At 45.2% G+C, this 20,860-nt stretch overlaps 1 protein-coding gene across 1 annotated transcript in view; it reads left to right on the top strand.

The window, feature by feature from the left end:
* LOC115178319 (adhesion G protein-coupled receptor E1) overlaps positions 1-2,728 on the top strand; it is a 99,286-nt gene extending 96,558 nt beyond the window's left edge. The window contains exon 19 of the mRNA XM_029739456.1: positions 102-2,728. Coding sequence (XP_029595316.1) covers positions 102-143 — 42 coding nt within the window. The 3' untranslated portion in view covers positions 144-2,728. The remainder of the gene's footprint in view (positions 1-101) is intronic.
* The last annotated feature ends 18,132 nt before the right edge of the window (positions 2,729-20,860 follow it).

Raw genomic sequence — 20,860 nt, 5'->3', positions numbered from 1 at the left:
GAGAGACAGAGAGACAGAGAGACAGAGAGACAGAGAGAGAGAGAGAGAGAGAGAGAGAGAGAGAGAGTTAACCTCTGTCCTTGTACCATTGTGTGTCCTAGGGGTCAAGGGATGCCCAAAACACAGGGGAGTTGCAGATATGATGACATCACCAAACCCCCACAATGCACCTCTTTACTCCCGCTCCCTTTTCAGGCCTGGTCAGTAGAAAATGTGCCCTACTAGCCCGGTGGGTTAGTAAAAATGTGCCCTATCTAGAACCTAAAATGGTTCTTCGGCTGTCCCTGTAGGAGAACCCTTTGAATAACGCTTTTTTGGTTCCAGGTAGAAACCTTTTTTGTTCTAGGTAGAACCTTTTTGGATTCCATCTAGATACCTTTCGACAGAGGGTTCTACCTGGAACCAAAAAAGTGCTTCTATGTGGAGAGCCCCTTTTTCTAAGCGTGAACGGAATCCTTAAATTCCACCCCTGATTAAACACTTCATATCAAAGCATTAGGTTATCCAATCAGAAGTTATATGATCTTCCTGTCATCCAATAGGAATCCATATAATCGTTGTCATCCAATAGGAATCCATATCCTCTTTATGTCATCCAATAGGATAAGAGGGAGTAGGAAGTGACAATGATGCAATGATGTCACAGTAGTTTCATTTTCACAGACATAACATTTACATTTCAGTCATTAAGCAGATGTTCATATGCAGAGCATCTTACAGACAGAAAAGAAAGAAGGTGATGTTTATGTCATCCAATCAGAAGATATATGATCTTCCTATCATCCAATAGGAATCCATATGATCTTAATCAGAAGTTATATCCTCTTTATGTCATTTTTACAGGAAAGTTCGTTAAGAACAAATTCTTATTTTCAATTACAGCCTAGGAACAGTGGGTTAACTGCCTTGTTCAGGAGCAGAACAACATATTTGTACCTTGTCAGCTCAGGGACTTGAACTTGCAACCTTTCAGTTACTAGTCCAACACTATAACCACTAGGCTACACTGCCGCCCCAAATTATTTTACACCACATCGTCAAATAGACAGATAAAACCACAATCATAAACATAGGCTTTCTTCCTTTACATGAATGTGATAGATTTATAGTAATATTTATTACCAAGAGCACAAGATATGGTGAATTTCTACACAAATAAATCCAGAGGGATTTAGAAAACATTATGTGAAGATATGTGTTAGTTGTAACCTAATGGACTGTTATACTGTAAATGTGTATAATTTCTGCAGTCACTAATACTTCATATTAACTTTCATGAATAGGCCTTTTTAAATTATTATACATATTTATTAATACTTATAACAATTATTTCAAATGTTTTTTGAATGTTAATGTAATGGAAGGCTTGTAATGCTTACACATTCTTATAAAATGTTTATAAAGGATTACAAATATATATATTTGAATAGTCCATAAATGGTTTGTTAAAATGCTTATTATTATGAAGTGTTACCATAGCAACCTCTATCAGGGCCTTCATGCACCCCAACAATCTGAAGGGACACAGAGTATGAGAGGACGACTGATGGGCGGTCCAGAAGGGGGCTAATTGAATCATTTTGAATTTTTCAAACACCTGAAAAAGCTTTTTCCTGCGGCATTAACAATAAGTAATTATGCTTAATTCTATGTAAAAAAAAATACATATATTTTCTGCATATCTAAGTTTACCTCTTGAGCCGTCTGTATCCTCCTGACTGGTGATTATTTTTTAAAGAAACTAAAATGCTTCTCTACATTCAGTACATTTAGTTATTGCTTGCTTTTCAAAGTCTACCAACCTTGCCAGCAGGCAGACCAGCTAAGATAGTTAACAAACTGGTTATGCCCCTGTGTCCCCCATGGGCATGATGCCTCTGACCTCTGACCTCTATGAGATAATATGAGAGTCTTTGAGTAGAACATGGCTTCATCAATCACACTGCTTTTGTCCAAAAACAGCGTTTATCAACAGGTTTTTTCAGAAATCCCAGTTGAAAGATTCCCAGAATCAGGAGGAAATAAGCAGGAAATCTGGAATTCTCCAAACGGGATTTTGGGGAAAACCTGGAAATTGGTTTGAAAGGTTAAAGAAAATGTGATACCCGACGGCCGTTTTCCTGGACACAGGAAGGTTTGTTTACTTCTGACCAACAGAACCCGGGTCCAGCGACTGTGAACCCAACACCTTAGTTGTTACGCCAAGAGAACCCAACCTCCTGACGAGGTCGCTAGGTGTTGGGTGAAGGTCGTTACAATAGATAATATTATAATATCATGAATAAATTGGTAGAGGTCCATAGGCACAGATCTAGGACCAGAATACAGTAATGTACTGTTCTGCCATGGTAGAGGTCCTTAGGCACCGATCGAGGACCAGAATACAGTAATGTACTGTACAGTTCTGCCATGGTAGAGGTCCTTAGGCACCGATCGAGGACCAGAATACAGTAATGTACTGTACAGTTCTGCCATGGTAGAGGTTGTCCTTAGCCACAGATCTAAGGTACATCAAATTATTTATTTTTTAACTTTTAAATTAGTGATTTATAGCTATTGATTCTTGAAGAATATGACTTATAACCCCTTTAAGGTTCCACCCTAAACGAGAAACTCAGCTGTCTTCAAGAAATTGTCAAAACAATGTCTGCATTCAATATATTTTTTTTATTCTATTCTTTTGCACTTTTACTTCGACAATCGGTTTGGTTTAGTTTATTAAAAAAAATAACTTTTTATTAAATGAAAAATAATTCAAAGCAATTGTGTATTTTTAGGATGTATGATTTTTATGTCCTTCTATGAGCAGAGTTCTGAATGTAAACATGTATTGTTGTACTTGACTGTGGGGGTCTGTATGGCTGGGTGGGTCTGTGTGGGTGGGGGTCTGTATGGCTGGGTGGGTCTGTGTGGGTGGGGGTCTGTATGGCTGGGTGGGTCTGTGTGGGTGGGGGTCTGTATGGCTGGGTGGGTCTGTGTGGGTGGGGGTCTGTATGGCTGGGTGGGGTCTGTGTGGGTGGGGGTCTGTATGGCTGGGTGGGGTCTGTGTGGGTCTGTATGGCTGGGTGGGTCTGTGTGGGTGTGTCGGTGGGTGGGTGTGTTTTTGGGTATATCTGTAATTTTAGCCACAATTAAATCGTTGTTACAAAGAACCTACTGTAGATGTCTTCTTACCACACACACACACACACACACACACACACACACACACACACACACACACACACACAAACACAAACACACACACACACACACACACACACACACACACACACACACACACACACACACACACACACACACATTTGTTTTACTATCCTTGTGGGGACCAAACAACTGATCCCCATTCACAATAATAACCCTAAACATAACCCCTAACTCAAATTCTAACCCTGATTGTAAATCTAACCCCTTAGCCCAAAAAAGCCTTCTCCTTGTGGAGTCTGTAGAAATGTCCCCACTCGTCAGAATGTTCCTTGTTTTACTATCCTGTAAGGACAACTGAGGGGTATCTTACAAAGCTGGTTTGAGAAGTTAGCGAGGTAACTTTGGTCAACTCTGAGTTCAACTCAGGATAACCAGTCATACGAAAGTGGCTCACCTTTAAGCCAGGTAAATTTCTATGACAACGAATCCTTCAGAACTAACCTGTTTCAAGGCAGGCTAACTCATGGCTAACTACACTTACCCTGAATGAAATGACTGAGCCTTGAGTTGATGACCAAGGAAATCAGATTCCCTCCCTCTTGCGTTATAATCCCCTTCAAGACAGCTAATTAAATATGACTTTTTTTTTTTTATTCAAATGTTTAAAAATAATTGTACAATTTTAAAATACCTACTGTATCACATTAGTTAGTAATAACAGAATGCATTTTCAACTTTGCGTACTGTAAACATTGGTATGACTTAATAGAATTATGTTCTCGATAGGAGTGGGGGGAAAGTTGCTTCTACATTGATAAATACATGAAACCACACCAAAGACGGCATTAACAATATGTAATAAAATAAAGACGGCGTTCCTAGAAGCCTCTCTCTCTCCCTCCCCCTACCTCTCCTCCAGCCTCTCTCTCTCTCCCTCCCCCTACCTCTCCTCCAGCCTCTCTCTCTCTCCCTCCCCCTACCTCTCCTCCACCCTCTCTCTCTCTCTCCCTCCCCCTACGTCTCCTCCACCCTCTCTCTCTCTCCCTCCCCCTACCTCTCCTCCAGCCCCTCTCTCTCTCCCTCCCCCTACCTCTCCTCCAGCCTCTCTCTCTCTCCCTCCCCCTACCTCTCCTCCACCCTCTCTCTCTCTCTCCCTCCCCTACGTCTCCTCCACCCTCTCTCTCTCCCTCCCCTACCTCTCCTCCAGCCTCTCTCTCTCTCCCTCCCCCTACCTCTCCTCCACCCTCTCTCTCTCTCTCTCCCTCCCCCTACCTCTCCTCCACCCTCTCTCTCTCTGCCCTCCCCTACCTCTCCTCCACCCTCTCTCTCTCTCTCTCTCTCCTTCCCCCTACCTCTCCTCCACCCTCTCTCTCTCTCTCTCTCCCTCCCCCCTACCTCTCCTCCACCTCTCTCTCTCTCTCTCCCTCCCCCTACCTCTCCTCCACCCTCTCTCTCTCTCCCTCCCCCTACCTCTCCTCCACCCTCTCTCTCTCTCCCTCCCCCTACGTCTCCTCCACCCTCTCTCTCTCTCCCTCCCCCTACCTCTCCTCCACCCTCTCTCTCTCTCCTTCCCCCTACCTCTCCTCCACCCTCTCTCTCTCTCCCTCCCCCTACCTCTCCTCCACCCTCTCTCTCTCCCTCCCCCTACCTCTCCTCTACCCTCTCTCTCTCTCTCCTTCCCCTACCTCTCCTCCACCCTCTCTCTCTCTCTCCCCCTACCTCTCCTCCACCCTCTCTCTCTCTCCTTCCCCCTACCTCTCCTCCACCCTCTCTCTCTCTCTCCTTCCCCCTACCTCTCCTCCACCCTCTCTCTCTCCCTCCCCTACCTCTCCTCTACCCTCTCTCTCTCTCTCCTTCCCCCTACCTCTCCTCCACCCTCTCTCTCTCTCCCTCCCCCTACCTCTCCTCCACCCTCTCTCTCTCTCCTTCCCCCTACCTCTCCTCCACCCTCTCTCTCTCTCCCTCCCCCTATCTCTCCTCCACCCACTCTCTCTCTCCCTCCCCCTACCTCTCCTCTACCCTCTCTCTCTCTCCTTCCCCCTACCTCTCCTCCACCCTCTCTCTCTCCCTCCCCCCTACCTCTCCTCCACCCTCTCTCTCTCTCCTTCCCCTACCTCTCCTCCACCCTCTCTCTCTCTCTCTCCCTCCCCCTACCTCTCCTCCACCCTCTCTCTCTCTCCTTCCCCCTACCTCTCCTCCACCCTCTCTCTCTCTCTCCCTCCCCCTACCTCTCCTCCACCCTCTCTCTCTCTCTGCCTCCCCCTACGCCTCCTCCACGCTCTCTCTCTCCCTCCCCCTACCTCTCCTCCACCATCTCTCTCTCCCTCCCCTACCTCTCCTCCACCCTCTCTCTCTCTCTCCCTCCCCCTACCTCTCCTCCACCCTCTCTCTCTCTCCCTCCCCCTACCTCTCCTCCACCCTCTCTCTCCCTCTCCCCTACCTCTCCACCACCCTCTCTCTCGCTCCCTCCCCCTACCTCTCCTCCACCCTCTCTCTCTCTCCCTCCCCCTACCTCTCCTCCACCCTCTCTCTCTCTGCCTCCCCTACGTCTCCTCCACGCTCTCTCTCTCCCTCCCCCTACCTCTCATCCACCATCTCTCTCTCCCTCCCCCTACCTCCCCTTACCTCTCCTCCACCCTCTCTCTCTCTCTCCCTCCCCCTACCTCTCCTCCACCCTCTCTCTCTCCCTCCCCTACCTCTCCACCACCCTCTCTCTCTCCCTCCCCCTACCTCTCCTCCACCCTCTCTCTCTCTCCTTCCCCCTACCTCTCCTCCACGCTCTCTCTCACTCCCTCCCCCTAACTCTCCTCCACCCTCTCTCTCTCTCCCTCCCCCTACCTCTCCTCCACCCTCTCTCTCCCTCCCCCTACCTCTCCTCCACCCTCTCCCTCGCTCCCCTCCCCCTACCTCTCCTCCACCCTCTCTCTCTCTCCCTCCCCCTACCTCTCCTCCACCCTCTCTCTCTCTCCCTCCCCTACCTCTCCTCCACCCTCTCTCTCTCTCCCTCCCCCTACCGCTCCTCCACCCTCTCTCTCTCTCCCTCCCCCTACTTCTCCTCCACCCTCTCTCTCCCTCCCTCCCCCTACCTCTCCTCCACCCTCTCTCTCTCTGCCTCCCCCTACGCCTCCTCCACGCTCTCTCTCTCCCTCCCCCTACCTCTCCTCCACCATCTCTCTCTCCCTGCCCCTACCTCTCCTCCACCCTCTCTCTCTCTCCCTCCCCCTACCTCTCCTCCACCCTCTCTCTCTCCCTCCCCTACCTCTCCACCACCCTCTCTCTCTCCTCCCTCCCCCTACCTCTCCTCCACCCTCTCTCTCTCTCCCTCCCCCTACCTCTCCTCCACCCTCTCTCTCCCTCCCCCTACCTCTCCTCCACCCTCTCTCTCGCTCCCCTCCCCCTACCTCTCCTCCACCCTCTCTCTCGCTCCCTCCCCCTACCTCTCCTCAACCCTCTCTCTCTCTCCCTCCCCCTACCTCTCCTCCACCCTCTCTCTCTCTGCCTCACCTTACGTCTCCTCCACGCTCTCTCTCTCCCTCCCCCTACTTCTCCTCCACCATCTCTCTCTCCCTCCCCCTACCTCTCCTCCACCCTCTCTCTCTCTCCCTCCCCTACCTCTCCTCCACCCTCTCTCTCTCTCTCCCTCCCCCTACCTCTCCTCCACCCTCTCTCTCTCTCTCCCTCCCCCTACCTCTCCTCCACCCTCTCTCTCCCTCCCCCTACCTCTCCTCCACCCTCTCCCTCGCTCCCTCCCCCTACCTCTCCTCCACCCTCTCTCTCTCTCCCTCCCCCTACCTCGCCTCCACCCTCTCTCTCTCTCTCCCCTCCCCCTATCTCTCCTCCACCCTCTTTCTCTTCAACTCTCTCCCTCCATTCTACCTCTCCTCCACCCTCTCTCTCCCTCCCCTACCTCTCCTCCACCCCCTCTCTCTCTCCCTCCCCCTACCTCTCCTCCACCCTCTCTCTCTCCCTCCCCCTACCTCTCCTCCACCCCCTCTCTCTCTCTCGCTCTCCTTCCCCCTACCTCTCCTCCACCCTCTCTCTCCCTCCCATACCTCTCCTCCACCCTCTCTCTCTCTCATCTCTCTCTCCCTCCCCCTACCTCTCCTCCACCCTCTCTCTTCTCTTCTCTCTCTCCCTCCCTCCTTCTACCTCTTCTCTTCTCTCTCTCTCTCTGACTCTCTCCCCCTCCCCCTAACTCTCCTCCACCCTCTCTCTCCCTCCCCCTACCTCTCCCCCACCCTCTCTCTCTTTTCTCTCTCTCCCTCCCCCTACCTCTTCTCCTCTCTCTCTCTCATCTCCTCTCTCTCTCCCTCCCCCTACCTCTCGTACCACCTTCTCTCTCTCTCTCCCTCCCCCTACCTCTCCTCCACCCCCTCTCTCTCTTCTCTCTACCTCTTCTCCTCTCTCTCTCTCTCTCTCTCTCTGTGTCTGATGCTCTCTCTCTTCCCCGCTCACTCTCCCTCCCCCACCCTCTTTCACTGTCCGACTCTCTCTCTCCATAACCCGTCATTGTAAATATAGCCGTGGGAAATACGAGTGCTGAAGGTACTGTAGCACCACCTGGTGGTGAGATGTTAAAACAGTAATAATTTGTGTTCCAATAAAAATGATTAAAGTATTTTTCTGTTGCGTTATTGATGTAAATGATCATGAGATTTGGGTAGGGGGAAGAACAGAACATGGGATATTTATATATAGGGCCCATTCTGAATGCCACGAAGAGGGACTTAGGAAAATGACAGTTGGCTCAGAACAGGGCAGCACGGCCGGCCCTTAAAAATGTTGCATGTCAATCTCTCATGACTCAAAGTGGAAGAGAGATCGACGTCATCACTACTTGTTTTTGTGAGAAGTGTTGACATGCTGAATGCACCGAGCTGTCTGTTTAAACTACTAGCACACAGCTCAGACACCCATGCATACCCCACAAGACATGCCACCAGAGGTCTCTTCACAGTCCAGAATAGACTACGGGAGGCACACAGTACTACTTAGAGCCATGACTACACGGAACTCTATTCCACATCAAGTAACTGATGTAAGCCGTAAAATTAGATTAAAAAAAAAACGATAAAAAAACGCCTTATGGAACAGAAGGGACTGTGAAGAGACACACACAAAGGTACAGACACACACATACATTGTAATATTGTTGTATGGTGGTAAAATACATTTTGTACTGTACATTCTGTATTGTAGATATGTAGTGGTGTAATAATGTTATATGATGTACTGTTTTAACTCTTGTTTTATATGTAACGTAAGTGCTTTAATGTGTTTGGACCCCAGGAAGAGTAGCTGTTGCCTTGGCAGCAGCTAATGGGGATCCCTAATGAATACATATAGAGAGCCCTCAGCTCTGTTTTGATAGCAGTGGGCTCATGATATTCTATTCAGCTGTGGGGGGTTTGGAGTCGGACACACGCTCCACTGTACGATAGACAGTTTAGTTTGAGTTAAGTCGGGTCTCTCTCTCCCTCTCTCTTTCCCTCTTGTCCCTCTCCCCTCTCTCCCGTCTCTCTCTCCCTCCCTCTCTCCCTCTCGTCCCTCTCCCCTCTCGCTCTCTCTCCATCTTCTATTCTCTCCCCCTTGTGGTGGAGTCAAGTGGTAATAGGACAGGCTCGTGGTAATGGATGGAGCAGAACTAGTGGCTCTGTTCCAGCCATTATTATGAGCCGTCCTCCCCTCAGCAGCCTCCACTGGTAGGTGTACTAGCAATCCACGCAGTGCTGGGTGCAGCCCAGAGAGTGGTGCGTTCTACCTACTGGTATTGGATCAAGGTGGGCACATTTCTCCACGATGGATCACATAGCCGTCCATTTGTGTTCAGTTTTAATAAGTAGAATCTTAGCAATACACCACCCCTCTCGTTATCACACACACACACACACACACACACACACACGTTGTAATTATGCAGTACAATGAAATGTGCACTCTGTTCACAACAGTATATTCTTAGGCAGCACTTGAGGTTCAAGTTTGTGAGTTTCAAATTTGGGGAAGCTTACAATTTATCCTACCATTTCTACCCATCTACGTGCCAGTTGTGTTTTTCATATGCGCATTTTTGTGGAACAGTTTCCCTTTCAATAATAATGTTTTCATTTCTCAAAGTCACTGTCACATGACTAATAATAATACAAATCATAATTAAAATGATAATTGTAAAACAATCATTAACATGAGAGCAGCAGACCGTCCCGTATGGGCACGTTGATTCACCAGGAGGCATTGGCCAACCTGGTATCAGAGCATTTCGTATTATTCTGTACGTAACTCTGAAAACGCTCCCATTTAGTATGATATGTTAAGTTTCTTATTGTACATATTCATTTGTGGATGTCCATCACCCATTTCGAATGATTTGTTACGAACTACAATTTGTATTATATGCTAGGAATTTGCAAAAAGTATAAAACCGTTAAGTATTTGCAAAATGTACTATATGTTACGAATTTGCAGAGCATATGATATGTTACGAATTCTAGCTATGTGGCTAATGTTAGCGAGCTGGCTAGGGGAGGGATTAGCTAAAAGGGTTAAGGTTAGGGGAAGTATTAGCTAACATGCTAAGTAGTTGCAAAGTAGCTAAAAAGTAGTATGTAGTTGAAAAGTTGCTAAAATGCTACAATTTTCTGTGATGAGATTCAAACTCGCAACCTTAGAGTTATATATACCCACACGTCCACCCACCCTATTAACCTGTTGGGGATAGGGGGCACTATTTTCACGGCCGGATAAAAAACGTACCCAATTTAATCTGGTTACTACTCCTGCCCAGAAACTAGAATATGCATATAATTAGTAGCTTTGGATAGAAAACACTCTAAAGTTTCTAAAACTAATTGAATGTGTCTGTGAGTATAACATAACTCATATGGCAGGCAAAAACCTGAAAAGATTCCATACAGGAAGTGCCCTGTCTGACAATTTCTTGGCCTTCTGTTGCATCTCTAACAAAAATACAGCATCTCTGCTGTTACGTGAGACTTTCTAAGCCTTCCATTGGCTCTCAGAAGGCGCTAGAAAGTGGAATGGAGCGCCAGCTATCTCCGGGCAAAGAACAGCAGCAGAGTTTGTGGGTGGTTAGGCTAGTGGCTCAGAGACAGAAATACGCGTTCACGTGAGATGGCCATCTTTCTTCTTCACCTGTTTCAATGAACACAAAATCGTCCGGTTGAAATATTATCGCTATTTTATGAGTAAAATCGCATAAAAACTGATTTTAAACAGCGTTTGACATGCGTTTAACCTCTCTGGGCCAGTGTAATCACGTGGCGCGATATTCAAATACCTCAAAAATGCAAAAACTTCAATTTTTCAAACATATCACTATTTTACACCATTTTAAAGACAAGACTCTCGTTAATCTAACCACACTGTCCGATTTCAAAAAGGCTTTACAACGAAAGCAAAACATTAGATTATGTCAGCAGAGTACCCAGCCAGAAAAAATCAGACACCCATTTTTCAAGCTAGCATATAATGTCACATAAACCCAAACCACAGCTAAATGCAGCACTAACCTTTGATGATCTTCATCAGATGACAACCCTAGGACATTATGTTATACAATACATGCATGTTTTGTTCAATCAAGTTCATATTTATATCAAAAACCAGCTTTTTACATTAGCATGTGACTAGCATGTGACTAGCATTCCCACCGAACACTGCCGGTGAATTTACTAAATTACTCACGATAAACGTTCACAAAAAACATAACAATTATTTTAAGAATTATAGATACAGAACTGCTCTATGCACTCGATATGTCCGATTTTAAAATAGCTTTTCGGTGAAAGCACATTTTGCAATATTCTAAGTAGATAGCCCGGCATCACAGGGCTAGCTATTTAGACACCCAGCAAGTTTAGCACTCACCAAAGTCAGATTTACTATAAGAAAAATGTTATTACCTTTGCTGTTCTTCGTCAGAATGCACTCCCAGGACTTCTACTTCAATAACAAATGTTGGTTTGGTCCCAAATAATCCATTGTTATATCCAAATAGCGGCGTTTTGTTCGTGCGTTCAAGACACTATCCGAAAGGGCAAAAAAGGGTGACGAGCATGGCGCATTTCGTGACAAAAAAATTCTAAATATTCCATTACCGTACTTCGAAGCATGTCAACCGCTGTTTAAAAACAATTTTTATACAATTTTTCTCGTAAAAAAGCGATAATATTCCGACCGGGAAAGCGTGTATACGTACAAAGAGAGAGAAAATAAAAACATCTCGTGCCCTCGTGCACGAGCCTGAGTCTCAGAGTACTCTGACCGGCCACTATCCAAACGCGATAATGTGTTTCAGCCTGGGGCTGCCTCGATATCATTCAGCTTTTTCCCGGGCTCTGAGAGCCTATGGGAGCCGTAGGAAGTGTCACGTTACAGCAAAGATCCTCAGTCTTCAATAAACAGAGACAAGAAGAACAAGATCTTGTCAGAGAGGGCACTTCCTGTAAGGATAAAATCGCAAAAAAATTGATTTTAAACAGCGTTTGACATGCTTCGAAGTACGGTAATGGCATATTTAGAATTTTTTTGTCAGGAAACGCACCGGGCGCGTCACCCTTCGTTACCCTTCGGATAGTGTCTTGAACGCACGAACAAAACGGCGCTATTTGGATATAACTATGGATTATTTGGAACCAAACCAGCATTTGTTATTGAAGTAGAAGTCCTGGGAGTGCATTCTGACGAAGAACAGCAAAGGTAATCAAATTTTTCTTATAGAAAATCTGAGTTTGGTGAGTACCAAACTTGGTGGGTGTCAAAATAGCTAGGCTGTGATGGCCGGGCTATCTACTCAGAATATTGCAAAATGTGCTTTCACCGAAAAGCTATTTTAAAATCGGACACCGCGATTGCATAAAGGAGTTCTGTATCTATAATTCTTAAAATAATTGTTATGTTTTTTATCGTGAGTAATTTAGTAAATTCACCGGAAGTGTTCGGTGGGAATGCTAGTCACATGCTAATGTAAAAAGCTGGTTTTTGATATAAATATGAACTTGATTGACCAAAACATGCATGTATTGTATAACATAATGTCCTAGGAGTGTCATCTGATGAAGATCATCAAAGGTTAGTGCTGCATTTAGCTGTGGTTTTGGTTTTTGTGACATATGCTAGCTTGAAAAAGGGGTGTCTGATTATTTCTGGCTGGGTACTCTGCTGACATAATCTAATGTTTAGCTTTCGTTGTAAAGCCTTTTTGAAATCGGACAGTGTGGTTAGATTAACGAGAGTCTTGTCTTTAAAATGGTGTAAAATAGTCATATGTTTGAGAAATTAAAGTAATAGCATTTCTAAGGTATTTGAATATCGCGCCACGGGATTCCACTGGCTGTTGACTAGGAAACCCTGTTTTTCCGACCAGGAAACCCTGTTTTCGTTCAAAGACTCAAAATCTAAAATGGACTCTTCACGTGCACGCGCGACCCCGTCTCATTGTTCTCATATCGACCACTATCCAAATGCGCTACTGTTTTTCAGCCATGGGCTGCAAAGTCATCATTCAACGTTCTGGCGCCTTCTGAGAGCCTATGGGAGCCGTAGGAAGTGTCACGTTACAGCAGAGATCCTCAGTTTTCAATAAAGAGAGTGTAGAAGGCCAAGAAATGGTCAGAGAGGGCACTTCCTGTAAGGAATCTTCTCAGGTTTTTGCCTGCCATATGAGTTCTGTTATACTCACAGACACCATTCAAACAGCTTTAGAAACTTTAGGGTGTTTTCTATCCAAATCAAACAATTATATGCATATTCTAGTTTCTGGGCAGTAGTAATAACCAGATTAAATCGGGTACGTTTTTTATCCGGATGTGAAAATACTGCCCCCTATCCTAGAGAGGTTAAACAATCCACAGCTTTAAAAGGAGCTAATCATCCTCGGTGGCTAAGTCTGGTGAAGTATTTAGAATTATTTGATTTATTTCTGTATAGACAGGAGTAATTATATCATTTTGGCAAATGTATTTTAATTTACTTTAGCCTGCAGTGACTAATGTTACTGAATCGTGTCCTATGATTAGGCTACTCATCACATTAGGAATTGTATTTTATTGTTAGCATGTAAATACATTACTATAAAGGTAATTTATTTCAACCCACTACAGAACATCTTCATGCGGCTATGGTTGCAAAACAGTTCCACCGACAGCAATCAACTTCATATTTTGAAATAACTTAACTGAAGTGTGCTGGCACTGGAGTGACTGACTTCCATTACGACAACTCTCTGTTAACGTCGGTCAATAGCGAACGGGCTCCGTTTGACTGACAGCTACCAGAGCAAATGATGAGCTCGGATGGGCCGATGCCCGTGACGTTTTGAGCCTGGTTTATTTGGGGAGGATAAACTGGGAGAGGGAGAGATCTGTGTTGTCCGCGTATGAACTGCGTACAGATTGTAGTTTTGACTTTGGTGTTTTATTGATCTATTGAGTTATTTTCTCGGGCTACTTTCTGTTGATTGTAGTTTATGCGATAGGCTACTGTACATCAACTGTGTAGTTTAGCTTGCTGTTTCTAGAGCAGGAAATAATCAACAGTAGCCTAGGGGTACCGGTGAATGTAGTCAGGTGTAGCCGAGAGAGAGCGCTCTTATCGTGGCCGCTATCTGCGACGGATACGTGGCATCCTGAACAGCGGTTGAACACAGCACGTATCCACTCAAACTATTATACAGGTGAGCACCACTATTCATAAACATTATGGGTAGACCTATAGTAGCGACAAATTCATGATATTAATAATAAACATTTCAATGTGGATATTGTCTTTTTAACAATGACATTTATAGACCATTTGGAGCAACTTTGATGGAGGTGGGGGCCACAAAATATATAATATAATATGTTGGCCTACATGCCATGGGTTAATACTGTAACAGGAGTAACACTGCTGATGCACAGCCACATTTAGAAATGTCACCTTGTGTATCCTACTATTGTAATTCACAACAGTAAGTTGAGACCCCGACGAGCCTTAACCACACCGAGAGTGTTTACCCTAAATGTTACACAGCATCATCTGGATATGTATGGCACCAAAGTTTAACATTGACCGTCTGCTACCAATTTCTGTCAAGCCGTGGACACATCCAGTTTGACCCATACGTTCTATAAACCCAACGTACGCACCACACCGAACACACTGCAACTGCCTCTGCAATGAAATGCTGCAAGGAAACACAGCGTTCCATAGGAAATGAATGTACTTCTGGTGTACCAAAACGCAATGAGGTTGTCGGGGTGATCGAAGCGTAAGTTCCAAACAAAAGAAAGGAACGTTGTCCGTCCCTCATTCAGAGCTACTGTGGGGGTTGATATTGTTATAATCTGGGTGACCGGTGTACCATATGGATAGTTAATGAATATGATGGAAATAGTTCAATTGGCTTTGTGGTGGTTTTTAATCCTCTATGATGGTTAATGTGTGATTAGTTGTAGGCTACTCCCATGATTGAGACAACTGTCTACAGGAAATGTGTCATAAACAGTTCATTCATTCATAGACAGTTAGTTATTGTGTATAGACAGTTCATTCATTCATAGACAGTTACTGTATAGTTACTGTATAGACAGTTAATTAATTCATAGACCGTTATTGTGTATAGACAGTTATTGACTATTTTATTTAACTAGGCAAGTCAGTTAAGAATAAATTCTTATTTACAATGACGGCCTACTGGGGAACAGTGGGTTAACTGCCTTGTTCAGGGACAGAACAACAGATTTGTTTTACCTTGTCAGCTCGGGGATTAGATCCAGGAACCTTTCGGTTACTAGTCCAACGCTCTAACCACTAGGCTACTTGCCACCCCAAAATTAGACAGTTATTGTGTAAAGACAGGTATTGTGTAAAGACAGTTATTGTGTGTAGACATGTATTGTGGAAAGACAGTTATTGTGTGTAGACATTTATTGTGTATAGACAGTTATTGTGTATAAAACAGTTATTGTGTATAGACAGTTATTGTGTAGGCCCCTATATACCACAGTTTTGTATTAGTTCACATTACAGTATTCATTGCCAGTCAGTTAAATGACTCTGCGTTTAGACAAGGCAGAATACATCCTGTTTAGTTCCAAACACAAAGTGAAAACAGTCTTCCAACTTCTGGGTCAGGTGTAGTAAAGTAGTTGTGAAGGAGATGTGAACCCCCCCAAAATATTAGAAGCATCATGGATGTTACATGAAATGGACCCAGCTTTTAGGGGAGACTGAACATAACCCTGAGAAATCATACTGACAACGGAAAGACAGAAACCAACTGTAGACCTTATAAAACCTTGCTGGAAGTTATCTTTACAGAGAAAGTCTGAAGATGAACCAATGTAAGTTGTTGACTAACTGTGTTTGTACATGTTCAGGTTGTCTTCCCCACGGAATGGATATCACTATGTTGACTAACTGGGATGGATATCACTATGTTGACTAACTGGGATGGATATCACTATGTTGACTAACTGTGATGGATATCACTATGTTGACTAACTGTGATGGATATCACTATGTTGACTAACTGTGATGGATATCACTATGTTGACTAACTGGGATGGATATCACTATGTTGACTAACTGGGATGGATATCACTATGTTGACTAACTGGGATGGATATCACTATGTTGACTAACTGGGATGGATATCACTATGTTGACTAACTGGGATGGATATCACTATGTTGACTAACTGGGATGGATATCACTATGTTGACTAACTGGGATGGATATCACTATGTTGACTAACTGGGATGGATATCACTATGTTGACTAACTGGGATGGATATCACCATGTTGACTAACTGGGATGGATATCACCATGTTGACTAACTGTGATGGATATCACCATGTTGACTAACTGGGATGGATATCACTATGTTGACTAACTGGGATGGATATCACTATGTTGACTAACTGGGATGGATATCACTATGTTGACTACTATATCACTATGTTGACTAACTGGGATGGATATCACTATGTTGACTAACTGGGATGGATATCACTATGTTGACTAACTGGGATGGATATCACTATGTTGACTAACTGGGATGGATATCACTATGTTGACTAACTGGGATGGATATCACTATGTTGACTAACTGGGATGGATATCACTATGTTGACTAACTGGGATGGATATCACTATGTTGACTAACTGGGATGGATATCACTATGTTGACTAACTGGATGGATATCACTATGTTGACTAACTGTGATGGATATCACTATGTTGACTAACTGGGATGGATATCACGATGTTGACTAACTGGGATGGATATCACTATGTTGACTAACTGGGATGGATATCACTATGTTGACTAACTGGGATGGATATCACTATGTTGACTAACTGGGATGGATATCACTATGTTGACTAACTGTGATGGTTATCACTATGTTGACTAACTGGGATGGATATCACTATGTTGACTAACTGGGATGGATATCACTATGTTGACTAACTGGGATGGATATCACTATGTTGACTAACTGGGATGGATATCACGATGTTGACTAACTGGGATGGATATCACTATGTTGACTAACTGGGATGGATATCACTATGTTGACTAACTGGGATGGATATCACTATGTTGACTAACTGGGATGGATATCACTATGTTGACTAACTGGGATGGATATCACTATGTTGACTAACGGTGATGGATATCACTATGTTGACTAATGGGATATCACGATGTTGACTAACTGGGATGGATATCACGATGTTGACTAACTGGGATGGATATCACGATGTTGACTAACTGGGATGGATATCACTATGTTGACTAACTGGGATGGATATCACTATGTTGACTAACTGGGATGGATATCACTATGTTGACTAACTGGGATGGATATCACTATGTTGACTAACTGTGATGGATATCACTATGTTGACTAACTGGGATGGATATCACTATGTTGACTAACTGGGATGGATATCACTATGTTGACTAACTGTGATGGATATCACTATGTTGACTAACTGGGATGGATATCACTATGTTGACTAACTGGGATGGATATCACTATGTTGACTAACTGGGATGGATATCACTATGTTGACTAACTGGGATGGATATCACTATGTTGACTAACTGGGATGGATATCACTATGTTGACTAACTGGGATGGATATCACTATGTTGACTAACTGTGATGGATATCACTATGTTGACTAACTGTGATGGATATCACTATGTTGACTAACTGTGATGGATATCACTATGTTGACTAACTGGGATGGATATCACTATGTTGACTAACTGGGATGGATATCACTATGTTGACTAACTGGGATGGATATCACTATGTTGACTAACTGGGATGGATATCACTATGTTGACTAACTGTGATGGATATCACTATGTTGACTAACTGGGATGGATATCACTATGTTGACTAACTGGGATGGATATCACTATGTTGACTAACTGGGATGGATATCACTATGTTGACTAACTGGGATGGATATCACTATGTTGACTAACTGGGATGGATATCACTATGTTGACTAACTGGGATGGATATCACTATGTTGACTAACTGGGATGGATATCACTATGTTGACTAACTGGGATGGATATCACTATGTTGACTAACTGGGATGGATATCACTATGTTGACTAACTGGGATGCATATCACTATGTTGACTAACTGTGATTTTTTTATCCTCAATCCATTTTAATGTGTTTTTTATCATCACTACATTTTAATGTGTGTTTTGTTATAGTCTATCTTCATAGGCAATTATATATGCATTTTACATGTGTCATATACAATTCATTCATTCATTCATTCAGTCATAGATAGTTATTGTGTGTAGTTATAGTGCACTACTTTTGACCAGGACCCATAATGACATTCCCTATATAGTGCACTACTTTTGACCAGGACCCATAATGACATTCCCTATATAGTGCACTACTTTTGACCAGGACCCATAATGACATTCCCTATATAGTGCACTACTTTTGACCAGGGTAATAGAATGTAGTGTACTAACTAGTTATCTTGTTGTTCTTCTTCTCCTCCACTTTCCTCCTTTTTTCCTCCTTGTTGTCTCTCCATCTCTCCATCTCTCCATCTCTCCATCTCTGTTCCTCCATCCCCCTCTTTCCCCTCCCCTTCCTCCCCTCTTCTATATCTCCCCTCACCCTCCTCCCCTCTCCCCTCACCTTCCTCCCCTCTTCTACATCTCCCCTCACCTTCCTCCCCTCTTCTACATCTCCCCTCACCTTCGTCTCCCCTCTCCCCTCACCTTCCTCCCCTCTTCTACATCTCCCCTCACCTTCGTCTCCCCTCTCCCCTCACCTTCCTCCCCTCTTCTACATCTCCCCTCTCCCCTCACCTTCCTCCCCTCTTCTACATCTCCCCTCACCTTCCTCCCCTCTTCTACATCTCCCCTCACCTTCCTCCCCTCTTCTACATCTCCCCTCACCTTCGTCTCCCCTCTCCCCTCACCTTCCTCCCCTCTTCTACATCTCCCCTCACCTTCGTCTCCCCTCTCCCCTCACCTTCCTCCCCTCACCCTCCTCCCCTCTTCTACGTCTCCCCTCTCCCCTCACCTTCCTCCCCTCTTCTACATCTCCCCTCACCTTCCTCACCCTCCTCCCCTCTTCTACATCCCCCCTCTCCCCTCACCTTCCTCCCCTCTTCTACGTCCCTCCCCTCACCTTCCTCCCCTCTTCTACATCTCCCCTCACCTTCGTCTCCCCTCTCCCCTCACCTTCCTCCCCTCTTCTACATCTCCCCTCACCTTCCTCACCCTCCTCCCCTCTTCTACATCCCCCCTCTCCCCTCACCTTCCTCCCCTCTTCTACGTCCCTCCCCTCACCTTCCTCCCCTCTTCTACATCTCCCCTCTCCCCTCCCCTTCCTCCGTCTCTCCCCTCACCTTCCTCCCCTCACCTTCCTCCCCTCTTCTACATCTCCCCTCACCTTCGTCTCCCCTCTCCCCTCACCTTCCTCCCCTCACCTTCCTCCCCTCTTCTACATCTCCCCTCACCTTCGTCTCCCCTCTCCCCTCCCCTTCCTCCGTCTCTCCCCTCACCTTCCTCCCCTCTTCTACATCTCCCCTCTCCCCTCACCTTCCTCCCCTCTTCTACATCTCCCCTCTCCCCTCACCTTCCTCCCCTCTTCTACATCTCCCCTCTCCCCTCCCCTTCCTCCCTCTACTACATCTCCCCTCTTCTTCCTCCTCTCTTCTACGTCTGCTTTTTCCCTCTCTCTCCTATCCCTCTCCCCCTCTCCACTCCCCTGTCTCACACCCTCCCCCTCTCCATTTCACCTCCTCCCCCCTCCCCCGCTGTCCTCGTCTCATCCCCTCTCCCTCTCCACTCACTCACCCCCCTCCCCTCCCCCCTCTCTCCTCCCCTCCTCTCTCCCCTCCTCACCAGTAATAATGCTACTTGGCTACTTGTGTCTGCGTCTCTGAGATCCATAGGGGTTGTTCTCAGCTCTGTACCCTGGTCATGGAGCCTGGCAGCTGGGTTAGGATTGTACCTCACTGTGGGAGGATGGAGGTTCCCCTATGTGGCTCTACGCACCGCCAAGAGAGACCTAATGTTAGTATGGAGGGATGGATGGTCTGGATTGATTGGAGGTGGGTGTGGAAGCAGCTCTCATCAACTTCAACCTGCGCCGTGATTCGCTGCTTCACTGTGTGGGTGTGTCCAGAGCGAAGGGGGTGGGGTTTGTGGTGGAGCTAGCAGAAGGTAAGAAGGGAGGAGAGGGTGAGGAAGGAGAGGAGAAGCGATTTAATTGCTCAATTTTGAGAGCAGCTTCTGTCCGTCGAGTCTACTTTGGATACTAGTAGAAAGAGGAGGAAGGGAAGCGCTACTGAGGTACACAATAGTAAATGTTGGTAGACAGAAGGTGCTCTTTGGTAAAAGGGTTGAGTTGGTCTTCAAAAAGAAAGGAGGACCAAGGCACTCTTCATATAATTGATTAAAATGCCTTTATTAGTATGGCATGTTCAATAGAAACAATGTTTTTAAAAAACCGACGCGTTTCGGCTGCATGGCCTTCATCAGGGTGTACAAAGAAATAATACAATGTTCTCTGTTTAACAGCTTTTCCAATTAACCCTAATTAGAAGGGGGAGTGGTTAAAATTGATTGGACACACCTAGTAAGCAATAGTATACACACTTTAAAGTGAAATGCTGTAGCTATGTTATCATAAAAATGTAACTCCAAACTAGAAGTATCAGAACACTTAGAAAGGTAGTTCTAACCTTAAATATGTCTGGGCGAAGTGTCAAGAATAAGAAAGCAATACATTCCATAGTACACTAGAACACAGCCAAACATGAACAACAAGAGTCTAAACATAGCTGAGGGCAATTGAGCAAAGATATCCACTAGATGACAGCAAATGTACCCATCACAACCCTACAGGAAGGGTGAGAAATCCATATCTTCATTCAAACCCGGGTATTTAGTGGCCTGTAGTTTGTAAATCCAAAAACTTTCCATTTGGTTTAACTGTTTAAGGCGGTCCCCTTTTCTAATAGAGGCCGGGATATGATCAATACCCATAGCTTGTAGGGAGGCAGGGTTGCCATGGTGTAAGGACTTGTAGTGCCTTGCCATGGGGTAGTCTTCATTGCCTACCCGTATGGCGTACTTGTGTTCCGCTAGGCGATCTTGAAGGCGTCTCTTTGTCCGTCCAATATAGAACACCTTGCACTGTG

This window comes from Salmo trutta, chromosome 38, assembly GCF_901001165.1.
Source record: "Salmo trutta chromosome 38, fSalTru1.1, whole genome shotgun sequence".
Classification (NCBI taxonomy): domain Eukaryota; kingdom Metazoa; phylum Chordata; class Actinopteri; order Salmoniformes; family Salmonidae; genus Salmo; species Salmo trutta.
The sequence above is the reverse complement of the archived record's forward strand: the minus strand, read 5'-3'. Positions and strand labels throughout refer to the sequence as shown.